Source organism: Folsomia candida, unplaced genomic scaffold, assembly GCF_002217175.1.
Source record: "Folsomia candida strain VU population unplaced genomic scaffold, ASM221717v1 Fcan01_Sc002, whole genome shotgun sequence".
Lineage (NCBI taxonomy): Eukaryota > Metazoa > Arthropoda > Collembola > Entomobryomorpha > Isotomidae > Folsomia > Folsomia candida.
This window is the reverse complement of record NW_019091194.1, coordinates 9,752,378-9,778,049: the sequence shown is the minus strand read 5'-3', so window position 1 is coordinate 9,778,049 and position 25,672 is coordinate 9,752,378. Positions and strand designations below refer to the sequence as shown.

General features: G+C 37.7%; 2 protein-coding genes across 2 annotated transcripts; one reads left to right on the top strand and one right to left on the bottom strand.

The window, feature by feature from the left end:
* Window positions 1-1,919: 1,919 nt before the first annotated feature.
* LOC110843388 (protein Optix) lies at window positions 1,920-15,780 on the top strand. The gene is made up of 10 exons (XM_022089350.2): window positions 1,920-2,794; window positions 3,054-3,353; window positions 3,437-3,723; window positions 3,799-3,832; window positions 3,902-4,008; window positions 4,128-4,266; window positions 4,503-4,544; window positions 4,708-4,801; window positions 4,957-4,983; window positions 14,767-15,780. Exons 1-10 carry the CDS (start codon window positions 2,572-2,574, stop codon window positions 15,305-15,307), a joined length of 1,794 nt encoding a protein of 597 aa, XP_021945042.1. The 5' UTR covers window positions 1,920-2,571; the 3' UTR covers window positions 15,308-15,780.
* A 4,008-nt stretch (window positions 15,781-19,788) lies between these two features.
* Window positions 19,789-21,137, bottom strand: LOC110845120. Its single transcript, XM_022091481.2, has 4 exons — window positions 20,728-21,137; window positions 20,598-20,642; window positions 20,298-20,479; window positions 19,789-20,229 (listed from the first exon to the last, which is right to left on the bottom strand). Exons 1-4 carry the CDS (start codon window positions 20,780-20,782, stop codon window positions 19,909-19,911), a joined length of 603 nt encoding a protein of 200 aa, XP_021947173.1. The 5' UTR covers window positions 20,783-21,137; the 3' UTR covers window positions 19,789-19,908.
* Window positions 21,138-25,672: the final 4,535 nt, after the last annotated feature.

The following is a 25,672-nucleotide window of genomic DNA, read 5'->3' as shown; positions in this document are numbered from 1 at the left end:
TTATTCTTTTCTAATGACCAGGTAGGCTCTGCATAATGGTGAGCTGGATACAGAACTGTGTACATGGGGAAAAATATTTGTCACTCTGAATTATACTCGTATTCATTCCAGGTTATACCTGAAAATGAAAGGTTAGGTAAAATAAATGTTTGTGGTTGCACACACATATATTCGTTCGTGTGTATCTGTGTATTGACAAGCTGTGTGCATTAGGGTGTAAATTTCGATATAAATAGGACGCATATCATATTTTCTATTAAGCATTTCCAGTGCAAATAAAATTCATTACTTGAGTGGAATTTTACCAAAAGGAAATAATTAATAGATTGCATGCAATAAAGTTGTCTTTTATACATTTTATGAAAGATTTTTATTTTATTTTTATTCAGCAATACAAACACATTTTTTTCAACTGGTGAATGCATTTGATAATAAAAATATAAAACAATTACATTTGGAGAAAGCAGAGGGAAATCGCGATGTTGCTGACTTGGGACAATTTACAATTCAGATTCATCCCAATACAAATAATTTGATATTTCATTTCAAACAAACAAAGTAATTCTTTCAATCCTCATGAATCTACAGTACCTCCCACAATTGATGATTCCTACGCGGCTGTCTTTAAGAAATTGAAATTGGATGATAATCTCAGGAGGAGAGGTTGCGTACTATCAACTCACGGATCTCGATGCCCTTTGAATATGTTGTAGTCTCCCATGAATTAGCAAGAACCCCCAAGTGGTTTAATGCCATGGCCACATTTGCGCCCGCCACACCCACTCAAAGGTGCCCAAAAAACGGAGAAAGCAGCGCTTTCACTCATTCAAATCCACGCCAAAAATTCCGTTTTACTCGGATTTTGGAAATTCCGGGTACAATTATACTCCCAGATAGTTTTTTTCTTATATTCAACATCGAACTAAAGTTTTTGAAATTGTTAGCATTTAAAAAATTTAAAATTCTGAATGAGCATTGTTGTAGTAATAAACTGCGCAAATTATGCCTGCGAAATAATCATCAGAAAAGTTCAGTTTGATGTTGGATATAAGAAAACAACTATCTGGGAGTATAAAGGTACCCGGAAATACTCAAAATCCGAGTAAAATTGAATTTTTGGCGTGGATTTGAATGAGTGAAAGCAGTACTTTCTCCGTCTTTTGGGCACCTTTGAGTGGGTGTGGCGGGTGCAAATGTGGCCATGGCATTAAACCACTTGGGGGTTCTTGCTGATTCATGGGAGACTACAACATATTCAAAGGGCATCGAGACCCGTGAGTTGATAGTACACAACCTCTCCTCCTCAGAAGAATTAAAAGTCTAAGGTACTATCCTTTTTTTTCCAAGTTTCGTTTTTCTGTTTTGGATCTACATATTGATTTCCATCTTAGGAAAAAAGTGGACTAATGGTATAAATTGATGGAACAATGGGTCAACGATAAAGGGACCCGGACTGCCGTTGTGTGTATTATATAACTTGGGATTAAAGTCCCGAAATATGTGTAAGTCGACAGCTTTCTGAATCTTTGCATAATGAAGATAAAAGGAAACAGTGATATCGTCCCTAGCAGTTGCGCTGCTCATTTTTTGGCATCCGTCTTCTTATCCATTAGAGATATTCCTCCTCCCCAGAAGCAGCAGCAGCGAGCGCCTGTCGGCTTGCGGTTCTGGTTTTATTACTCGCCACAGAAAAGTGGATAAGATACCTTTGCTTTGGGTGTTACGGAAGAAAGGCGCAGCCTGTATTTGTGGAAATGCGATAGGCGGTTTGAATACGCAGTGTGGCTAATTAGAGGAAAGATAGTGGGTTGGAGTTACCATGGCGACAGGGCAGGGGCGGAGGGGCTGACTCCACCTCCTCAATATCTGGCTGCTGCTGGGAGCGAGTGAGACTTCTCATGGCCTATCACTAGCATGATCATAGCATGAGAAGCGATGACACCGTATTGCATCGCTCACTCCAACGCCAACCTCAGACCTCGTGTTCCTCTCTGCACCACTCTGGTCACCAGCAGTCGTCTCAGCTCCCTTACCACTCTGGCGACAAGAAGTGTCATGTCGCAGCGAAATCGATCCTCGGGGTCAGCTGAGAAATTTCTACGAGACAAGTCTCAAAGTGAAAAAGTCTCAAAATGAAAAAGTCTCAAAGTGAAAGTTTGCATTGCATTCGCAAGTTATCGACAAAAAATTTCTCCAATTGAACTAAACTAAAAGTAAAAGCAAAAAATTATGGAGCAGTTGGACAAGTTTGAGCAAAGTCAAGTGGTGCGATAAAGTTAAAAATAACTTTGTATTTGGTTTTACATGGAACCTGAACCGAAGTTGTATTTATACATTTGTGTGCATATTAGTCTATCCTACAGACTCATTACTCAGAACCACAAGTACAAGCCAGAGAAAGTGCATTTAACATATTCACACAAAATAAGCAAGCGAGACTCAAGTTGAACATGGTGACAATATTTTTAGTGTTTAAAACAGTCTGACTTTGGGACATTTTGAGAGTTTCTATTTGGTCAAACTGGCATGAAATTGACCCAATTTTGGTGAAGTGGTTAAAAAATTATAATCATGGCACCTGAACCGGAAAGGAGCGACTCGACGACGGCCAAAAGTTGTGGCGTCGATTCGCTCAAAAATAATTCGTCTCGTTCCAACTCTAATGCTGGAGACTCGGATCGAGATAATCCTCCACAGAATAACTCGACTAATTCCAATTCATCCATCAAGTCCTCACAACACTCACCTCAATCTAATTGCCATTCCATCAGCCCTTGCCAGTCACCAAAAAGTGGTAAGTATCGGGTCAGTCTGCTTTCATCGATTGAGTATTGATTTGAGATTATCGTGGTTCGCTTTGTGTATCAGTGGCATATCAGAAGTGGTGTTAATGCATTATTGAATAATGTTTACTCTGAATTGACCATTTATAAGGAAGGGAAATACATATTATTTTAAATTAGTAAAGTCTCAGCCCATTAAATTATCGCCCCTTGTAGCAAATAGTCCTTCAATTATGTATCCCATTTCAATCAAGAATTTTGCAATGACAGGAACTCAATCTCCACCAATTTCCTCGCATCACAATTCCTCCACCGATTTACAGTCAACCCCAGTGGGGTCCATCCAACGTGGATTTTTCCACCCCTTCTTTTTCCATGATCTCGAAGCTCAGCACCAAAAATTAGAAAACCATTTGAACCACCTAAACGCTCTCCACCATCAACAAAATCTCAGCCACACCTCACCTGACCATCATCATTCGTCTCAAAGTAATTCCTCGCCCACAAATAATAATAATAATAACAATAACAACAACCATGGGGGCAAACAACCCATCGTGATTCCTCAAGGTGAGATTTGAAGAGATTCACAGCGTTATTAGTAAAATTGGTTTCACAACCGATTTTATCATCCATTTCTTTGTTCATCATAGCTTTAAGAATGGCTCTCGGACTTGGGCCAGGAAACCCGTTCCTGAATCACCCAGGGGCCGCGATTCCTTCAAGTCCGGGTCAGCAAGGTCATCCTGCCCCCACGACTGCCACAAATGGTGGTCCAGCCACGAACGCCCTCTTGCCAAACCATCCCATGCTCGCTGCAGCCACTTCCCTTCCGTTCACCGTGTCTCAAGTCGCAGCCGTCTGCGAGAGTTTGGAGGAGTCAGGTGACATTGAGCGTCTGGCCAGATTCCTCTGGTCACTCCCCGTCGCGCACCCCAACGTGAGAAATTAAGAAATCATTAAGTTTTTCAGTCAATTTCATTCTCAGGAAATCATATTTTTTTTTTTTGACCAGATTGCTGAGCTGGGGAAATGTGAGTCCGTTCTGAGTAAGTTGTCAGCAATCGAAACAAACAAGTTGACGAACTGTGAATGTAATTATTTCATGTATTTTATAGGAGCTCGTGCAATTGTTTCCTTCCATTCTGGAAACTTTCGAGATTTATACCACATTCTCGAAATGCACAAGTTTGGAAAGAATTCCCACGCTAAGTTGCAGGCAATGGTAAAATTTAATTTTACTAAATATATGTAGTAATACAGATATAGTAGCAATAGTAATCAAGTGACATTGTTATAATGCAAATTTCGCATGTTAATATAAGTATAAATTTTTCACTAAAGTGGCTGGAAGCACATTACCAAGAAGCGGAGAAGTTGAGGGGGAGGCCGCTGGGGCCGGTGGATAAATACAGGGTTCGGAAGAAGTTTCCACTCCCCAGAACTATCTGGGACGGAGAGCAGAAGACCCACTGCTTTAAAGGTACTTATGGTAATTATTTAATATTATCTAAATTCATCCATAAATCATTGGCATCATGAGAATTGGCGATTATCGCAATTTGTCCTCAAAAACTCGTATATCCTTATTTGTCCTCAAAATCTCAATCTCCAACGTTTTCATTTCAAACATACCGTTGGCATCTTCTTCATATTGTTGGTTTTAATCAATTAATGTGAGTAGTAAATTAATGATCTTCTTAACATTTTAACTCACAGAGAGGACGAGATCACTTCTCAGAGAGTGGTATTTACAGGATTGTAAGTAACGGAACTTTATTTTTATTAAATTTTTTCGTACACTGCAAAACCGTTTTCAAATTTTTCCAGTCATTTTACATAAGAAAAAATTGGCGTGGAGCTTCATAAAAAAGATAAAATTCCTTCATAATAAAATTACCATAACTAAATTAACTAATATTAGGTTACCCAAATCCTACCAAGAAAAGAGAACTAGCGCAGGCTACTGGCCTCACACCCACTCAAGTCGGAAACTGGTTCAAAAATAGAAGGCAACGGTAAGTTGTTAAATTTTCCAGTGGAGTATCGTAGATTATGTAACATTTACAATGCTGAGAGAATTTCCATTTCAAGCTAATAGCAAGAATAAAATGCATAAAAACATTAATTTGCTATCTGGTCAAAACTAAATGTTTTTATGATCTCCATACAGGGATAGGGCAGCCGCTGCTAAAAATCGGTAAGTGAAATTTTTGATAAATCTCAACTTTGGGTATTTTTCATCCAGCCATTTGCATCCATTTTGAATTCAATATACATAAATCCGTAAAAGCAATAATATTTCCGTTCAGAATCATGAGTTATTATTATGGGTAACAAAATAGTGGGCACGATAGGAGTATGCGGTACGCACAGTGTCGTGTTATCCTTTCCCTTTGTCTTATTATGGAGACGAGTGCAATTGTAGCGTGATTGAGAATGAGATTGAAAATAGATTCTTCTGCTTGATAAACTGAATCAAAAAGAGCCCCAAGCCCCATAAACAACAAACCAGATGGGACAAAAGCTCAGTGAGGCTCAAATCAAAAATGGAACTCTGGTTATTCGGAACAAGAGCGAAAAACTTGTATTTTGAATCAAACAACACCGAAACTTTTGTTGGGCTGTAGTATGTATATTAAACCCGTCAATCCCAATCCTCTCCAGTTTCCGAGACCAATACAAACTTAACCCGTTGGGATTACACACGGAACCTTGTTCCGTTGAGCGAGATCAGTTAACATCATCATCGTCCCCATTATCCTGCCATTTCTCGGATCGAGGTTTCTCTAGCAAGTGGCAAACGCAAATATACACACAATCAGTAGAACAGCATTTTACAAACTGAATGAGTTGGGAATATTGCATTCATGTCATTCTTTTGGTCGGGTTTCTAAATTGATCAAATATTTTGCGATATTTTTTTTGTGAAAAATTTGCAACGAGATCTAGCTTTCACTAACAAGTTGAAAATGGTTTATCATGAAATGTGATAAGTTGTGTGCTAATGCAACTGTTGCCCTATAATTTAGGATCAAGGAAGAATTCTTGATTCCCTTTGTGCTAATATATGTATACGCAACAAAAAACTATATAAGCATCCTATTTTTCCGTCTCGATTGTTCAAAGGATTTTACTAATCAGCAAGAATACCCACTCTGCTTACTGGTCTCCAAAATAGTTTACAGAAACAAAGTAGGCTTAAGAAGAATTGTCCTTGTTTGCTTCAAGCAGAGGATAAAATTGGTCCACCTACGCGCTGAATGCGTTTCGCCTTCGTTGATCATGTCTCTGAACTGCACAAGCAGGAATGAATTTTAGTTTTTGCACTTCTTGCATAATATTAATGTGTCACAACGCGGAAAATACTCGTTTGGGCAGCATTAAAAACTGTGAACATGGTTTATGGACGCTACATTTGAGAGTGAGAGAGTGTCATGTCAGATGAGACGAGAGTGATACGGCTAAGCCATGAGCCAACTAATAAGGCACCTTCTTCCCTCCTCTCTTTTATCATTATTCTTTGAAACGAAGGCTGTTCTTGGGTTAGTCATGAGACCGTGAGTGTTAAGAAGCTTTATAAAAATTGAGTATCAAAGTCTCTCAAATCCTTCGCTCCTCAACGACTGCAACAATACCCTGTAAAACAAAACCTACGTATCTGATGTATTACTGGACTAAATCACTTTGAAGTTGAATCTAGATCAAGATCAAAGAATACACAGCTTTTTTATACCAAAAGCGCAATATACTCGTAAAATAATTCCATTTTACTCTGCCCCCATCTTTGAGTTATTAAGAAGGGAGATTTTAAACAAGTATCGTCACTGCGTATAATGCTTTCTTTGCATATAAATATGAACCTAAAAGTAGTTTAATAATCCACAACAACCAATAGTTAATTCGGAGCTACATAAGCGCCACGTTATTTATTACCTCAACAATTCCGTACGAGTAATTTGAGCCTTTCAGTAAAGTCATGCCATTCTTAGATCCATCCATCCCACATTTTGTATAGATATTTTATATATGCATGCATATGTACACATGTACGAGCAGCAGACCCCCATCTCATTCATCCGCGCCATATCCACACATTCATCACTACAAAAGAGAGAAACGGACTTCCGGCCAAAATTCATAAATTCATGACACGGACACGTTATGACGATGATCACTCTCCCTCCGCGTATTATTATTACTTCGACTCGTGAGTGATAAGTGGAGGTAACTAATAAAGCCCAAAATGTAAATTACACGGTTGCATCTCCATCAATTTGTCCCCTATCATTTCATTGCACGAGAAGAATTTTACGAAATGTAAATCACCATTCCAAAATGCTCCCACGAAGTCAGTTGAAAAATTTCATCCTACGTGAACGACATTTGATGTGAGTGGTTGGTGCAAGGAAGACGACCAACAGCGCTATTGTTCCGATGTATTTACACGAGGACTGATATTCTGCTTTTGGATCCTTATTATACATGCACATAAATACGATCTTACGACGCGAAGATGTTAAAAATATTTTGAAATAATAGGGAAAGTATGCATACTCTTAACTCAAATTCAAATACGTACAACATTTGTATAATTACGGTTTTGCAACTCCGGCTTAAAAAGAGTATTTATTTTCGAAAGAAAAACTGAATGTAATGCATCCTGTAATTATGGAATTCAATTGATGGATATGTTGAATTCATGCTTTTAAGAGTGTTCAATTCACCATCGTGATCCCTCCCAGCTCTCAATATGTGCACGTATGGAATGTAATATTTAAGAGAGAGAGGCAGTTCATTTTATACTTGAATTTCATACTTACAAACTTATAAACCTAGCTCCGAGTAAAAAAAAACAGAGTATTAAGTGGCTCTTATTTGTTGGAGTGGGGATTAAAACCAATGTCCGTGGTATGTGACATGGATATGAGTGATGTGATAAAAAACCTCGTGTGTTTATGTATGGTTGGTACTCACTCATTATTATATTTTACTATTCCCATGTTGATTGATTTCACAGTTCCACACTGCGCATTAGCCAAGTGTTCAACTAAACTAATAATTTTAAGGTTCCAAGTGCATCAAAGTTGACCCGATGATGAGATGGGGGCGGAAACGAGTCTCTTGTTGTCCTCGTGAAATGTACACCAACACAGTCTTTTGTCGGGAGATCCGTTTTCACCATTATTTAACTGAATTGGGGGAATATCTAATGTGTAGGGAGGACGATTACGTCGAAGTAAGTAGCATCACGTAGTAATAGTGGGGGTTGTTGAATTTGAGTCTTCTGATAGAAATCATTAGTCAGATACAGATTGGATGGCATTATAAATATGAACTCATGCAGCTATTTGAAATTGGAAACTACTCTTCGTCTACAAACGGGTCAAAAGCAGCTCTCCTATGGGTATTGTTTTCTCCTCGTCTCCATTACATGGTCATCCCGGTAGTTGTATCATCCTCAGTTTCGAAGAGATGTCAGATAAGAATTCGAGGACTGAATAATGAAGCTTCTTTAAATTATCGAGGTCAAAATTTTTGGCAATGAGTATGAAAAAAATAATTCTGGGGGAAATAATAAAATCCCACTTTCCCACGGGCAGCAGTAGACAATGAAAAATTTTGCAATCATATAATTATTTCCTCCAATATGATTAATCTTTTTGGCAAAGTTCATCCCGTATTAATTGGTTTGAAAAATCTGTGTAGCTTGGTTTGTTCTTTACACTTTGGTAAAATTGTTTTTTGTAAATATTTCTTCCACCACGAGTCTTGATTTGACCACAGCAGTACACACGTTAGTGTATGGTGGATAAAAGTCTCTCTGTAATTCTGAGGAGCATGCATGATAAAGTGTTAGGTTGTGGATTTGTGGTGTTCATATTAGTGAAGTGTGTGTGTGTGTGAGCAAGTGAGTGAGACTGAATTTAGTTTTGGATTGCGTGACTTGTGGGAATTGAAGATGAAATGAATTTATTTCTTCATTATTATTCGGTGGCAGTTATGCCAGCCTTTGTTTGTGGTGCACCATTGTTACTCCACAAATGAATGTGCATTAATAACAACACCACCGCACCGAACCACGGCAGCAGCAGCTTCAACTACTTACTCACTGGAAATGAGGAACTTATTGTTGTTGTCGCTCAATAATCGCCACTTCAGGTCATTAATATCCTCTCCATCTCATAATGTTCTCTTGCGCCGATGTGTGATACGAGCATATAATGCTCTTGAATGCAACCAAAAGATAAATGTGTAATAGCCAACGACTAATCTAATGTCAGGCGTGGGGATGATTCATATAGAATCTGGTGCTTTATGAATTAAATGTTTCCTTTTCTTTGGATCAGATATAGCAGCTCGGGTTTATAAAAAATAGCTTAAAATGAGCCTGTTAAATTGGCTCAGATTGGAATTTTGAAAATTTTGGTCGGAATGAAGTCATCACGTGATGACAATTATTGTCACTATCACCTCAAAAGTACCTGTAAATGTTCCACGGTCTGTGTGGATCTCCTTTACCGCCTGGAGGGAATTGTTGTGTAAAGTGCCAGGAAGATTATCCATCAAAATCATTCACCCTCGTCACCTTCAATTTCCTCCGAAAACTTTTCAGTTTTTTGCCATCATTTTTTATCTAAAGGTTATTAAAGTCTGTGCCGCTTGGAAATCCAACTGTGCTCATGGTTGATGTCGATGCTCCTAATAAATACATCCTTCCCATCCATCCATCAGTGGCTCACGTGCATCCTCATAATTATGAGACCCATCGTGATCAAATAGAAATAAACTGGTAACTGTGAATGTTAATGAGAGAGCATCCCGTATCAAAGGTAGCCACGTATAATGCGACCTTTTAATTCTGACCTCACGAGATATCAATGAAGTGTGCAATGCTGTCTTATTCATGTTTTTGAAATCCTCGCTACAGAGGAGATGTCGGTACGATCAAATTTCACAATCACATCACATTGGAGGACATTGTTCGCTACCAATCATAAACAGAAATGGAAGGGCCGAGCAAGAAATATATGAATTCGATCTGCAAAGCATCAAGTTACATATGTATACTTTTCTCATTTTAATGTCAAACTAACGACCAGTCTTATATACATACGTGGTTAAGTATGTAGTTACAATTTCAACAGAGTAGCCGACTGCATAATTTCTACAAAATTGTACAAGTTGAAACCCTAATTATGAAACAATTTCGAGAGACAGAGAGAGAGACGCTGGGGGCATTTTGATGAAAGTTATCAAGCATGGAAACAGAGAAATCTTGTGACTGACTGGAACTAGAGAAAGAAAATTATTCAAATCGAATAAAATGTTTAGCTCATCGAGGAGAAGACTTCTCCATTTTCCGTTCATCATCATCGTCGTCAAATGCATTCTTATATTAAGTTGCTTTGTTGGTTGGTTGCCTGGTCTGGTTCCTCTGTGGATTGTTCAGAGGGATATATTTACTACCCGATTTTGATATCCATCTCGCTCCTCTCCTAGCGCGTCTCCCTTCCATGTACACGTCGATCCAGATCTGGATTGCATATTGCATACGTAATCAAGTTGATCTCATCAAACGAGGCAATTGACCAAACCGAGGCTCATTCTTCATTCACTTCTTTCTTTCTTTCCTTCTTTGTAAACTGGGGTTCAAAATTCAATAAGCGAAACAGAGAATGAATCCATTCCATTGTACTGCATGAGCTGCTGCGTCAAGGGGGAGCCTCGTAATTTCCAATGTTTTTGAAACAGAAAAGTCGGATTTATACGCTAGTTTTGTCTTTCAATTTGCCAATGAGATCAGTCTACAAAATTTTGTTCAATTCCGTAATGAATGAAATCATGTAATCGGCAAATTTTATCAGTCAACTCTTTTCACTCTAATGCAATGAAAAAATGAAAGCACAAGTTCAAATATGTATGTATTATTGTAAGTATTACGTAAATAGTTGGCTGACAGGCGAATAAACACCAGTCCATCGAGCTTATATACGTATGTGCATACATAGGAGAGCACGTCGCTCCATATTTGGGTTCGGGTGACAAAATCATTGAACTGAATACAAATTTTGTACAAGGATACATGTTCTCTTAGGCCATCATAGTAAATTTTCTGCTCAAACTAAGAGAACAGACGACTCGGTGCTTGCTTTAAATGCAAACATAATGAATCGTTCATGTCAGAATTATCAAGCTGTGATTACCCTGAGTTGTTGTAATGGAATCATTCAAAACAAGTATTAATTTGCTAGATTATGCAAGGGTAAAAAATTGCGTAGTTTATATCAGTCCGAGAAATACAATACAATTCGTGAGGATATAACTCTTCTGAGCGGACTATCCATTGTGCATACTTGTGTTGAATATGAATACAATTTATGACAAACGAACCCAGCAAACTAAAAAAGCAAGTAAGTGAGACGACGACGAGTTAATCGGATTGGTTGGTAGAATAAAATCCAGCCACAACCAAACCGACCAGTCTGCACTCTTTTTTATGGGCTGTTGCAACAACGAGGTAATAAATATTCGGCTAGAAGACCGGCACGACCAACCAACTATGAAGAAGATTACTAATTCACAATGGTGGTGGAAAAGCAGATACAATGGATAACCCTTCGTCCATTCCACTTTTTATCATCACCTATGCGTTCTCTGCTCATCTCTTGACGTACATATCTACACACACATTTTGTATGCAGCTAAAAAAGACTAAACGAAAATTACCTGCAAAACAAAAGAGAAATTACATGCACGGTAGGCACGAAACATTCTGTCTAAATAAAATATTAAGGCTGCAACACATATCTCTTGTTGCGTACAATTATTTCTATCCTTATTTTCAGATATTGAAATGCTTATGTATTTTTCTAGAGTGAGTACATACTTATATATGTAAATAGGCATAAATGAAGTAAATTGGATGGGTATATTAATGGATATATTAGGTTGCATACAAAACGAAATCATAAAACTGCTTCTCCAGGAATTTGTTTTTAACTCTAATCTTGTAAAGGATTGTATATATTTGTATTCCTTAATACGTCATGGGATAATTATTAATTTAATTGCAAAATATTTGGCTAGCTTGATCATTTTTAGTTGAGAATTTTTAGTGGACAATTTCACACTAGTGTGTTATTTTACTTATTTTCCTTGCTGAATGTTCATTGCCTTGTATAATTTGATGAACAAGCGATTTTGGTCTTTTGTGGCAAATGACACTGACACTTAATTTAAGTAGATACGTGCTAGTAGAATACAGGAACAACTTCCGTCCGCTACTTATATTGTTAATAAATATACTATGTATTTATACGTGGAATGGCCAGCTTTTCAGGGTCCCTATATCGTACATTGTTACCTCTCGGTCATATATTTTAAGTTGTAGTAGGTGTGTGTGTAAGCGAACATTTATTGAATGTCTTAAATCTCGTCACTTAAGTATGCTGTGCACATGTGCATACTTACTAACAATACGCTCATGCACAAGTATGTATGCAAATCTTGAGCAAATGACAGCCATAATAAAAGCGAATACCCAGATTCCTCTTGGATATCGCTGTATCGTGGAGTACATAAATCCTAATCTGCAACAAGCTTTCAGTTTGCTTAATTGATGAAAAAACTAGAATTTGTCCAAGTTGGTTGAAAGAGTTGAATTTACAAAATATTTGATTCAACATGTTGATAAATTGTCAAAACGTTAACTGGCCATATCCACACGTTGATGGAGTGTGGTTGAGTTTTTGCATGACAATTGAAACGCAACAGATAGACAGGGGTAAAGTGCAGCAACGCTAATTAGTGTGACTAAGCAGTTTCACTTTTTCCCCAAATTCTTCAAGTCACGCTTCCCTCTTTAAATGCAATTTAGTGTATCTTCCCACTGGATCTCCAAATTTGAAATTTGAAGAGTGCAATATAGAGTAACATTTCACTATGATGGAGAAAATGACTGACGTAAGGAGTTGCTGCTTATGTACGTACTTTGAAACATAAGTTCGCCTTCTTAATACTTGCTCAGTAAATATATATTACTTCTTATCCGGATACATTGATCGAAGATCAAATCAAACTTTTTTGGTCGTACATATACCGGCCAAAAGGCTAAGCTTATTTTTTAAATAACAATTACTATTTTTTCAAGACGAGTGTTATTACAACTGTAGCATTTTAATTATTTATCTCATTGTTTAATGATTTTGATATTTTGGCTTCTATCAACGAAAATAAAGTGAAAACTGTGAACAGCGCCAGCAAAGTCTGATCTGCAAATGTTAAAGGCTGAAAAAAATACTGAACGCTGACCTCGCTCTGCATGAATTACCAAAAAGTTTAAATTCCAGGCCAGTTTGGGATGACGAAATATTATATTCACTGTAGTCCAGAGACATGAAGCGATCTTCATTCTAATGCGAGATCCCAATTACAGATATCACATTAAAAACAAGAGTACAACAGCGGGTCAAATGAGAGAATATGCATTGCACCATGATGGCGTACTTATCATCCTTCTCGTTATCGTACCCTTTGTTGGGAGAAGCAGAAGAAGGGCGGAGTGCGAGTGGGCTGATTGAGGAGATGAGGTATTTAATAAGGGATTTCCGAAATCCTTGAGTCGGAAGGTTGCTGGTGGATATGGATGGAGTTGAAGTGGCTCAGAATTGGCTTATTTCGACCAAAGAGGGTTTGGAGTTCTGGAATGAAATCGACACTCCTCCTTCTCCTCAGTTGACTTTTAACCGTGACCAGTCGCTCTCCAAACTTGACACTCTTGTGCATCCACTCCAACCTCGCACAATGCTTCATGAGCTGCATAAAATCTCTCATTGGCAAAAATAATTACATGCTTGTGTAAAATATTATAAATACGTATAATGTGTTTTTTTTGCAAAAGTCTTTTCTGTTGGTCTTGTTTATCCCGTATATCCTTCCTCACCTTTACACAAGCACAATGCGCCTAAAGAATCCCTACCTAAAGAGTATCAAATTTCAGTTCCATTGAGTTTTTGAAATATGTTAAAACGACCACTACATTATTTCTCTCCGATTAGTTTAGCTTGTCCAACGATCGGATAAACAAGTTTCCTCAACTCACAAATATGTCAAATGTTTAAAGCTCTCTGCATGTATGTATATTCCATATATGTAGGCATCCACTTCATTAATGGTTTAAACCGATCGGTCATAAATGATATACTGTATTGTGCTGAGCAATGAGTTAGCTCAATGGACTTTTTGCTCTGGATTTCTGTACACAGTCAGCAGTATATAGTATTTAGTGGAGGGATTCTCTTTAAAATCTCAATTGACATGTCATCCGCCTGTCAACTCATCAACTTGCTTTATACCGGGTGTGTGTGCATGTACCTCGTCTACTCCAGTTAACAGATGCTCTATTGTTGTATTTTATGTACGTATTAGTAGCTATTTCTAAGAAAACCATCGTATCGGGATATGCATATAGTCACTGCGAGTTTCTAAGTATTTTACTTACGAGAAGGTCCTGTAATAATATATGAAATGTGTAAATGTACATATAACGTCGTCGTCGTGTGGAGATTCAATTGAACAATTGAGAATTAAGTGAATATACTTATAAAGTCTTCTGCGGCTGCTAGTTGTGGTATCTGGGCTGGTTTCTAGTTAATCCGAAATCGAAACCACCACTTCCTCTCCTGGCTCAGGGGTTGTTAAAATAAAATAAAAGATATGGTGGTAGGTTTGCGTGTGATGCTAAATAATGGTTCGGTACGGCTTGAGTGGATCTCTAAAGATTAATTTGGCAGCTTTATTTCTTTCATAATAATTGCCACTCTATTTTTTGAGACATTCCTGAAAACGAAGTATTTGGGAAGTAGATGTATGTAGGAAGGCTATTAACAGATGCAAAATATTGAACGGAATTAAATATAGAATTATACACTGCATTGACTTTTAGCACAATTTCATTTGCTCGTATTTTTATTTATTCCAGGCGACTCCATCACCATCTCGGGCTTGGAGGTAAGCGCCCCGAGTCGACGGATACCGACGACGCGGGTGACGATAAAACCCCACCACACTCACCGGCGCCCTCTGACATTGGGTCTGACTCCGACCTGTCCCTGGGTACGAACAGTCCCCCTCCACCAAATACCTCCATATCATCACAATCATCAATCTCCTCACCCAACCATAATCATAACCCTGCCAGTCACCCTCTCAGTGCAATGTTTTCGTCATCCTTCCCAGGCCTCCAAGGTTTTGGCCCCACAATTCCTATCCCGGCTTCCTTAGGTCACTTGGGCCTTCCAGCTCCAGGGCACATAACAATGCCACCTCACCACCACTTATCGCATCATGCCCTCTCTCCAGGGGGGCTGTTCCCCTCACTCGCACATTTTCACGGCCTCACCTCTGCCATGTCAATGCAGGCCGCAAATGCTGCTACAAAAGGGTTCTTCAACATGGGGATGGACCTTCATCGACCCTTCCTGAAACAAAGCTCTTCACCCGAAAGGTCAAGTTCATCGTGATTTACACCACAGTGAGTCGCACGAGTTGTTGAAGCCATATCGTTATTTGTCGTTGTCGTCGTCGCCATCCTGACCCTCAGTATCACCTAATTATTAGAGTATTATTATTGTTGGAGAGCGTTCTTAGCGGCAAGGTGCAATATGCCATGATATCCAATCACTTTCCGCAGGCTAAGTAAGTATACACTGATGCGTGCAGCTATTTATTAGATAAATGTAAAATGCTTCGTACTATGTAAATTGTACCTGTAAATATATGGCTGTTGTGATTTTATTAATGTGCAGTGTACACCTTTTTTATTTTTATTCTAAATAATGCCAATGATATATAATAGTTCCATATTTATTAACTATTTATTCAAAATAATCGCTTGTTCGAATTTAATTCCTCCATCAACTGGAGAAAATGAATCTTGTTGAATCTTAAGAGTCAAAAATTTGAAGAGTCTTCAAATAAATCATAAATTAAATAACCTTGAATTTTATATTTCATCATTCTGGAATATCATCAAACTCGGGGCGAGCTTATTCAAGACCATTTCTTCATTCTCCATTGAGAATCCCAATTTGAGACAAGTTTTCAGAGAAATCGACGGAATACAAATAAAATAACTTTTCCCAACTTAAGCGAGCTAGTTGCAGGACTGAACGAATGCAGCGTACATATTCAAGGCAATAACTTTACAAATAAAATGGCTGTAGGAATCATGGATGTATAGTAGGAATGGAGCCGGATTTTGGGCATGACGTCGCCGTCCATGCACTTTGATGGCTGATGGTTGGTTCAGGTTTTTGGTTCCTGCTGCCTGGTTTACTTGTTATTGCTGCAGTGAATGCATTATTTTATTTCATTCCATTTTAATCTAATCCCGAGATCTCTATCAGCCCCTTTATTCAATAGGAAGAAAGAAGAATTCTAAATAGGGAGCACGCACTATAAGCAGTGAAACGAAACCAGTCAGCCTGTACATTTCCAGTGTTCTCAACAATGTATGCGTGCATATTAACTAAATAACTAAATGCATACACATATTTATAACATTTCACAACATATTACAGAACATGAATGGCAAATCGTTAACACATTGAGTGTTGAAGAAGCAATCATACATTTTGCACAGCTGTATCGTATTGCCCCAAATTGTTATACAGCATTGCACATAATGCGCTTTCACTTCCATTTACAACGAACTTATTTACAAATTATCATGCTACTTTAAGGAAATATCGGATCTGAACCCAAATGCAAATCTCCCTTTGTGTCAAACGTGCCAGCTAATAGTAGATAATCCGGATATTTTGCACCCTCTGTTATACATAATACATATTTCATTCTATTGGGCATGATATGCATTATGAGCTCTCCAACTTTGAGGTTGAGTCCATGATCCAAATATCAGAACAATAATCAGATCATCACACCTTTCACGCTACTCCTCTAAATGGTTGGCTTAACGGCTGAAAAGAAAATTCTTTACAGATTTGTCAAACGAAAAGTGCCAAATTCTGTGTCGCTCGTGAACTAAACCAGATCACCAAACAGCTTTTAAGACCCATTAACAACTTACATAGACATTCCCATTTCTTGAATATATACATTCATTCATTTCCACGTATACATATTTATTATAATATTGGACACTCCACTTTGACGTGATTATGCAATGAAACAAATTAGGCATACAAATTCTGAACTTTTGAAAAAAAACATCCGAGGATGTATAATACACAGGAACTGCTAATAACCTACTAATGTATACTCAATACATATTATGCATAGGGAACAGACAGTTGCATGGTTTTGAATACCACTTTGGCTTTGGTTATCTCACATCTCTTCTGCTCCGTTCAAGTTTTAGCATTTCAGAATTAGGAATTGGGATGGGTGGACACCTTTCATCAATATCGTATGGTGAAGCAGCCAATGAAATGAACATCTTTACAGATTTTTAAACCGATAGCTTTAAAATCTGGTTAGAATGTGACCCAAGTGAAAATTAACGGCTTGTTCACTGGAAGAAATGTGAACCTTTTAACCTCGACCTTCAGCCTTGTTTTGTTTCATGCACGGAATTTTTTGTAAGAAAAGTAGATTGCATTGTGCGCACGTAAGACAAATGTTGCTTTTATCTGTACATCCAATTTTAATTTGCAACGGTGTAATAAAATATTTCAATATATTTTGTGCTACAAAATTGGTAGAAAAAATCATTGTCGTATAAGTACATGTGGCATAATATGTATTTAGAACTACATGAAAATGTAGGTAATATCAATTCCTTCTGCGTTATTTATGTATTACATACTTCCCAACACATTTAATTATTTCCACCATTTCTCTCTCGTCATCAAATTCAATTCTTTAGTCTGGAAGGGAAACAATAATAATAAAAGTCCGTATTATGTTTCATCCTGAGACGAGAGTGACGTGACACAATAACGTAAAAACGTCAGTCACTCAGAAGAAGACCCAAAGTCATCTCATCCGAACACTAGCTCCTGAAGAAGTTGAAAAAGCAGAGTGTGATTTTAGAACAATAATAAATAATAATTCCAACGAGTCCATTATAGTGATACGTGAGAGTCTCCTTTCCATCAGATAAGCCAGCAGCAAAACCACGAGTAATAATAATAGTGGATAAGGCTTATTGATTACTTACTCTCACTTCTTCCAGCTCCCATGCTATTAACTTAAAAGGCATTAATGCATATTTCTCTGCACTCCTGCTGGACTCGATTTATGCACTTATTATATTCCATTTCGTGGATCGTATGTGTGTACACGTCTGGTTATATCGAGATATGATTATACAACACCGTTTTCCTACAGCCAGACTTGTTGGATGGAGGCTTGTGGCTTGTTCAAAATCCTGATCCTGGTAGTAAAAGGGCTCTTTCTCTTTGTGAGAGATGTCATGTCCATCCCTTAATCCGGCTTGATGTTGACACCCATACTTCTCGCAACTGCAAAGCATTCATATTTCTCTCGATGGGAAAAAGTGACCACTGCACGGACACTGCCAGCTACGAAACTACATATTTCCAATGATGACAATTTACTCTGAGTTACAAGAAATAAAATCTCTAAGAAGTTTTACATGCATAATGTTTTTTTCATTATTATGATTTTAAAGTGTTATTATACATAATTAAACGAATTCTTAACATATTTCTTACATACGTCAAAAGCCATGTATATCTAGAAATTTCACTTTAATAAGTAGAGAAAAATGAAGCTTTGAACAGAAATTTTATCATTGCTCAAGTAATACAAAGTTACATATGCGGAGATTAGTTGTAAAAAAATCATACAATCATCAGCGTTAATTTGTACATAAATTTGGAGCAGACACATGTAATACATTAGTTGAATGGTCGAGTTGGTTTTGAATTCCTGCAGAAGGGTAGAGTATATATAAGCTTATTAAAAAAGTTTGTATTTGTTGCGGCGTGGAGCTTCTTCCCTGATAATTCCTTAACTTGCTGCTATATACAAGTTGCATTATACAATTTGTATGAACAACAGTTTCACCACTGCACCCCGACGTTGTGGAAGAAATGATGAGTTGATTTGAGTGGACATGTGGGAATTGAGGCAGAAGTTGTACCGACTTCTTTGTTCAGACAGGCAGAATGATCACCAGGGAATCAAAGCAAACAGTGGGCGATTCACCCTTTTGTTATTCTACCTGATCCATCCACATCACATGATCCATACCGATCCACGACATGGGCCAAATTCCCCCACTAAAACTAATGCATTCGGCGAAATGCCAGGACGAGAAGGATGAGTTTTCCATACATTTGTTTCAGATTGTAATTCTCTCTTCTTTGTGGCATTTTAGGTTGTGTTAGGCAGTGGGTAACTTTATCCGATTTATTTAACACGGGCAGCAAAGTATCCAGAATAAATCCAAAAAGATAACAAACGGGTAAAAGAGTAACCGTCGACAGTATGAAACGAAGAGTAACAACACTACATACATACATATATATACTCCCACAATACAGTCGATAACAGACACGTTCGATTTTCACTAGGTTATGGTTTTGTCCTAATGTGTTGTGATTTTTGTAGGTGTGACGTGATTTGTGTGATTTTCTGTACATAACTTTTTCCAATGAATTAGACAGTTCATAACACTTTTTTCATCAAACTAAACTCGGTTTCGCCTTACATGGTATTACCGCCACACGAAAATAACATGGGATTCTCATGTTCCTTACCTGTGGCGGTAATACCATGTAAGGTGAAACAGAGTTTAAGCATACCTGAAGAACTTCTTTTAAATGGATTCCCTCTATCAGCTATGCATTAAAATTGTAATTGAACGGAAAAAGTATTTAATGCTGACAGTATGAGGCAACGTGGCAAGTCGAAGAGAAAGACTTCGATGAGATAAAGGAAAACCTAATTTCCTTGATTTTATGCGAAACGATCATAAAAATAATAATGTGGAGTATAAACATGATCCTTTTTATGAAATCAATTTTGCCAACTACGACCATATTTTATTTCATGTTAAAAATTTGGACCCATTAATAAATAAATCGCCAATGTTTATTAGAATATCATTAAATATTAGACTCGAATGGAAGAATTAAAGGATCAAAGAGCAAGGGACGGGAAGCCTGAGATGCTTCTTTTGCAAAAAGAGAGAACTATGAAGACGACAATGTAGTTTAGCCCAGAACCCACCCTTACCATCGGCAGATTTATCTCCGGAACCGGGGGCCGTCTGGATGGCCGCTCCAACACCAAATCCAGCATTGGTAGTGTAGTTCCCAAATTTCCAGTCATTCCTAACATGGTCGGGGCCGAAAAATTCCTCTGAAGCTTTCTCCGCGTTGAATTCTCCGTTGTCGAAAGCTCCAACTTTATTGTTTGCCAATTTGTAGTTGCCAGAGTTCGAATCCGCAGCCTAATTTTAATAATACGAATTAATCAACCCATTTTCGTAGTGAATTGTACGACTCTTTAATGAATTACCCAATTTTGCCACTTCTCCATTGCGTTTTCAAATCCGCCCCATTGTTTCTCATGGTTCTTCTCCCAGTATGCGGGGTCCTTCCACCTTGGGTCACCGGGAGGTGCTGCGTCCCCAGCGTCTGTCACCCCACCGAGATAACCCTGAGCGGCAGTTCCTTGCTGACGAGCTACCCTTGCTGCTCCTAATCAAAGGCCCCGACAATTTTATTAGCAATATGTACCTACTAATGCTTTTATACTACTCTGCACATGTGTAATAATTAACCCTTTGCATTTATGGCTAATATAATATTCAACAACCTGCATCTCCTGGGCTAGAGGCATCGATATTGGGACTCGGAAATGCTGCAAGCCAACAAATTGCCATTTTCGTCAGTGTTTTGCGAACAATGTATGTCCTCATTTTATATTTAGATGAACTTGTTCTTACCCAACGTGGCAACAATTGCGACAGCCACAACCGAAATGGCCAGGAAAGCTTTCATTTTGAATTAGTGCCTAGAAGCTGAATGAACGAGCGAGTGAGTCTGATACCCCACCCAGCAAACCCGAAGTAATTGACGATGACTGACCCGGTTTAGTTTACAATCAGCGTTAAAAGTGCTTCACTTTATTAAACAAGCAACAATTTTTGGAACAATTATCAATTGGAGATATTGTAAATAGGCAGTGTAATATGCGTTCCGGGTTCATCGAAACAATGCAATCGATTTACTACACTGGTCCAAATACCGTTTATTTCCCTATTCAGTTATTTACACGTTAGAAATATGAATTGAACACCTCTTCGCCATGATTAATTAAATTCGCTTGTGCTCATTCACATTCAGGGCGCAAATTTTGCATAAAAATTCATTGTAGACAAGCTCCAAATGCAAATTACTACTACTATTATTTTATATGTATGAATGTATCTTCCTCCCATCACGGTAAATGTTTCTAATTAATTATTCATGATTGTAATAAAGCATTGTTTAGCCATTCTACAGCATTAATAAATAGATCGCACTCGCATTTATCGAGTACGTAGAGCAATTTGTTTCATTTCTTCATCCGTGCTTTACTCTAGTTTTATTTGACTTGGCGTCGTAATTAATGAGAAAATTTTAAACCCCCAAACTGCGTGCAATCATGGTTAAGAAAACAGCGTAAAGAAAATACCCCCCGTTGTCAAAAAGAATGGAGTGCTTGACAACAGCCAAAATTAACTAGAGTGTGGATGACAGATAGATAAAAGTATTGCAATTAGGAATAATTTGTCTGAATCAGATTGAGCGGATATCGTAGTGGTTGTGAAATCCAAGACACGAAGAAATCTTATAATTTAGGCCAGCAGATGATGAACAAGTCCAATTATTTATAAGGATACAAACCATTATGTGTATCTGTCCATCTTGCATGTTCTTACAAATTGCAACAAATACGGTACTCATAAAAATCCGCTTATACAAAATTCTTTCACAATTATCTACTGTTATTTCAAACGAAGGTTAAACTAGCTTTCGAAAAATAATCAAGGAAAACTGATATTTTATTTGTTATGATCCTAAAATAGCTAAATAATCATACGTAACAAAACAAAAGATACATAAGATACAAAATTCTCCATCGTCAGTGCTTCTACTTTTGCTGGTGTATCTGTTTCCCGTGTTTAAAAAAGGTTTACTAGCATTCTTCAATAGTTTATTGGGGAAGATCATTTTACAACAATCAGGATCAATTTCACGTCAGATGCTCAAATGAAATGGGTATGCTGCATATACTGCACAGTAGTTTGCTGGTGTTTCGTAAAGAAACTCTATCTGATTTCTTTACCGATTTGATGTCATACCTCAACTTAACAGAGTCTTGGGATTAATGAAAGTGGGATTAATGATTAGGATTAGGGATTGATTTTTTTTAAATCGGGATTGAGGATTGAGATTAAGGATTAAATTAACTCGGGATTAAAATTAATTCGGGATTAAATCTCTCTAGGCATTCAATGGGATTAGGGATTAGGATTAATTTAGTCCAATTTTAATCCCGGATTGGGATTAAAATCGTGTTTGTCGTCGATCACCTTTATATCTACTAGTTTTGAATGTTTTAATCAAGTTGTTTGATAAGTCCTGACTCCTAACATTGTGATTGAATATGAATCCTGATGTAACCTAATGACCGTATAAATAATGACCTAAAGTGCGAGTTGTCGCTATTTGATTAGCATTGAAGTGTGAGTGAGTGGGCACTCCCACGGGCCGCTCTGGGTTATTATTATACGGCCATACGAAGTACACATTAGCGACATAAAGTAAGGTTGCTTATTAAGTGATCACTGAACTAAAATCAAGTTGAACAGATAAAGTTTTATCAAATGTTTTTAAAGACATGAGCTATATTTGTTTTATAATCGAATTGTTGTTTGTGAAATATAATGATGGAATTGCCGTAAATATATCGTTGATAGGTATGGGAAACATATTTCTCATTGAAACAAAAGGAGAATTTGCAAGGTCTCCGAGAATTTTCAACAGGTGGAGCTGATTTAATCCCATTTTAATCCCATCTTGGATTAAAATTAATCAATTGCTTCCGGGATTAGGATTGAAGATTAATTATTTTTTCCAAACTTATTGGGATTGAGGATTAGGGATTAAAAGTCAAAAATTACGGATTGAGGATAGGGATTAAGGATTAATTAATCCCCAATCCCAATCTCAATCCTCAATCCGTAATCCCGGATTAACAAGACTCTGCAACTTAAATACCAATATAAAATAGTATCGTATACCATATATTGTTACGCCTGCCAGCTCATAATACAAAATAGATCTTTGAAAGTGAAATGAGGCAATGATAATTAGAACTGACTTTAAATTATCAAGTTTATGTAAGAAAAGCATTCATTTATATTGAAGAGAAATTCAATTTTATGGAAGCATGTAAAATCTTGCTACATTATAATACGGATAGAAAGTACATATAAGAAAGATATAGTGGGTGGGTGGGTATGTGAAAGGTGTGCAATTATTAATGACACGTTGTCACACAATTGCAACTAAGGCATTGTTACTACATGTGGTAGAAAAGGTTACAAATGCCAACTGTTAATGGCTTCCAAGAAATTTGAAATCCTTCGGATACATAAATGTTAATAATGAGCAGCATTGTACACACTTGTAGCCAGTGGATATGGGAGTGCTCCAAATTACGAAAATGTTTGTTTAATGCAAAAGAGGTGGGTGATACTCCTGAAGTAGCAGTTTTTCACTCACTCCTCTGTAAACTCTACACATATCTATGTGCATATGTAGACATTAGGCAACCACCACAAATAGCAATGATAAATGCCCAAGCCCAGCATACTATGCAATAAAAGACGACGAAACCAAAAGTGATAATGAACGGGTTGTCAACTGTCTTGCACGTCAACACACATAAACTGCAGCCCTCTGCCTTGCTGGGTTTTATGAGAAGACACATTAGAGAATAATAATAACCAAATGGAGGTGAAATGCTGAATTTGAATGAGAACTTTACTCACTCACTTAGCTCATAACACAAGTGTTGACACAATATAATTCTGTCAGATTGGGCGATGATAGGGGACCATTTCTTTGGGCCACCACTACTATGCACACCATCTTGGTAAACGTTCAGTCCGATAATAATGACGGACACATTTACAAATGAGACGACATTTTAAATTAATACGTGCATGTGCATGCATATTATGGTGGTTAGTCCACACTGATAGCAGCTCACTAATAGTACGTGGATTATTTTGTACAGGTGTTCTCGAGTGGGTGGATAAAAGTCATTAAGTTGAGGTAAAGCCACGACGTGTCATTTCTTGCTGTTGTCATTATATTGGACAATTGATTGTGCTGAGTGAATGTCAGTTATAATCCATTGTCAAGTTAAACACTTCATTCTCCTGTCCTGTAGGTATATGTATGTACACTCGGTGGGTATACACTCGTACATATTTATCCATCAGTAACCACTCAGTTTTGATACTCTCAAGAAAAGCTCAGCTTACGGGTAAATACTCGGTGTGGAAATTCCTCTGATTAGAGTTTAGATTGAGGATAGATTAGTAACAGACAAAGTGGAGAAAAGGATCGAAGGTATTTATGCATGCATGTAGATTGTTTATTAAGTAAACCTAATGACGCGTAAAAAGTTCAGGCCCTTATTTCAGTTATTTCATATTTACATATATCCCCCCGTCGACCAAGTACATGACATTGTACATATTTATTTATGTGTTTGGGATTTTACAGGTAAATATGTACATACATACGTGTCCAATATGCATAGGAACATATCACATATCACCCTTGACATAGCTTGGTGGAGGAGATACATATGTATGTGCATACACAGCCATGGTTCTTGAATCTCGTGAGACAAGAAAGGATTTTTAGTACACGAGAGATGTTCCTTTATGTATTTGCTCAGTCAGACTGCTTGGGGTCGTCGTTGACATGACATTGTCATCCCTCGTCAGGAGCAGTAGCAGGAGCACCGGAGTTGAGTGCCTTTTGTTTATTCAATAAATTTAAGAGTTAAGCCTCATTTAAAATCCGGAGCTCATCTAAATGCACTGGAGTGGAGGACAATGAAGCTGAATTGAGACACTTTTGCATGTAAATTCAATAGCCAAACAGCAACTGTTGTTGATTCAGAGGTATCCAGCCGAGATGTGATGATACGATTTTGTGAGGGACAAAGAAACCCGGATGGAGTTACAACCAGCAGCAGAAGAGGACTGTCCGCTTCGATGTGCCAACTCAGGACGAGGAGGACCAAGTGAAGAGGTGTCGAGAGGTTAGGTCAAGTGAGGAAGGTTCACCGTGTGACATCTCTCTCTCGGGACGGGGTCGCCTTCAATTGACTGATATTCATCCTCCTTCTTAGTCGATCCTCCAATATCAACCATCCGCCCAGTTTAGGTCAACTTTGCCATACTTTCACTATTCGGTGCAAAGATAACATCAATAGTATGAAAATTTCAGGGTTTAAATTTCATCATCCTCAACAAGGTTCAAGGATAGGCAAGGATATCCTGGTAGTGGAAAGTATATAAATGCTGTTTTCATACGATCTGGTATATGTTTATGTTTTTAAGGAACTTTTTTTAAATCTATAAATTTTGATCCACATAAAGCATCCGGAATAAAGTTTAGGTGACATGTGTTTTTAGCTCAAGTCAGGACTTATTACATTGTGTTTTTATTTTACGCACGAGCTTTTATAGTTAGTTACTATACAGAGTCTTAAAATTGATGGAACACGCCGCCAAGAAGATGGTCTAACTATTATGTACATTATAGTGCAGATCCGTAATGAGACTTTGATCTCGGATGCATAAAATATTGCACGACTAT

What these genes read in the sequence shown, in the direction of transcription:
- LOC110843388 (XM_022089350.2), top strand. Translation starts at nt 2,572, where the DNA reads ATGGCACCTGAACCGGAAAGGAGCGACTCGACGACGGCCAAAAGTTGT. An exon ending in ACGCTAAGTTGCAGGCAATG is followed by an intron (nt 4,009 to 4,127) that starts GTAAAATTTAAT and finishes TTTTCACTAAAG; the next exon opens with TGGCTGGAAGCACATTACCA. An exon ending in GAAGACCCACTGCTTTAAAG is followed by an intron (nt 4,267 to 4,502) that starts GTACTTATGGTA and finishes TTTAACTCACAG; the next exon opens with AGAGGACGAGATCACTTCTC.
- LOC110845120 (XM_022091481.2), bottom strand. Translation starts at nt 20,782, where the DNA reads ATGAAAGCTTTCCTGGCCATTTCGGTTGTGGCTGTCGCAATTGTTGCC. An exon ending in CGCAATTGTTGCCACGTTGG is followed by an intron (nt 20,643 to 20,727) that starts GTAAGAACAAGT and finishes GTTGGCTTGCAG; the next exon opens with CATTTCCGAGTCCCAATATC. An exon ending in TGGAGAAGTGGCAAAATTGG is followed by an intron (nt 20,230 to 20,297) that starts GTAATTCATTAA and finishes TATTAAAATTAG; the next exon opens with GCTGCGGATTCGAACTCTGG.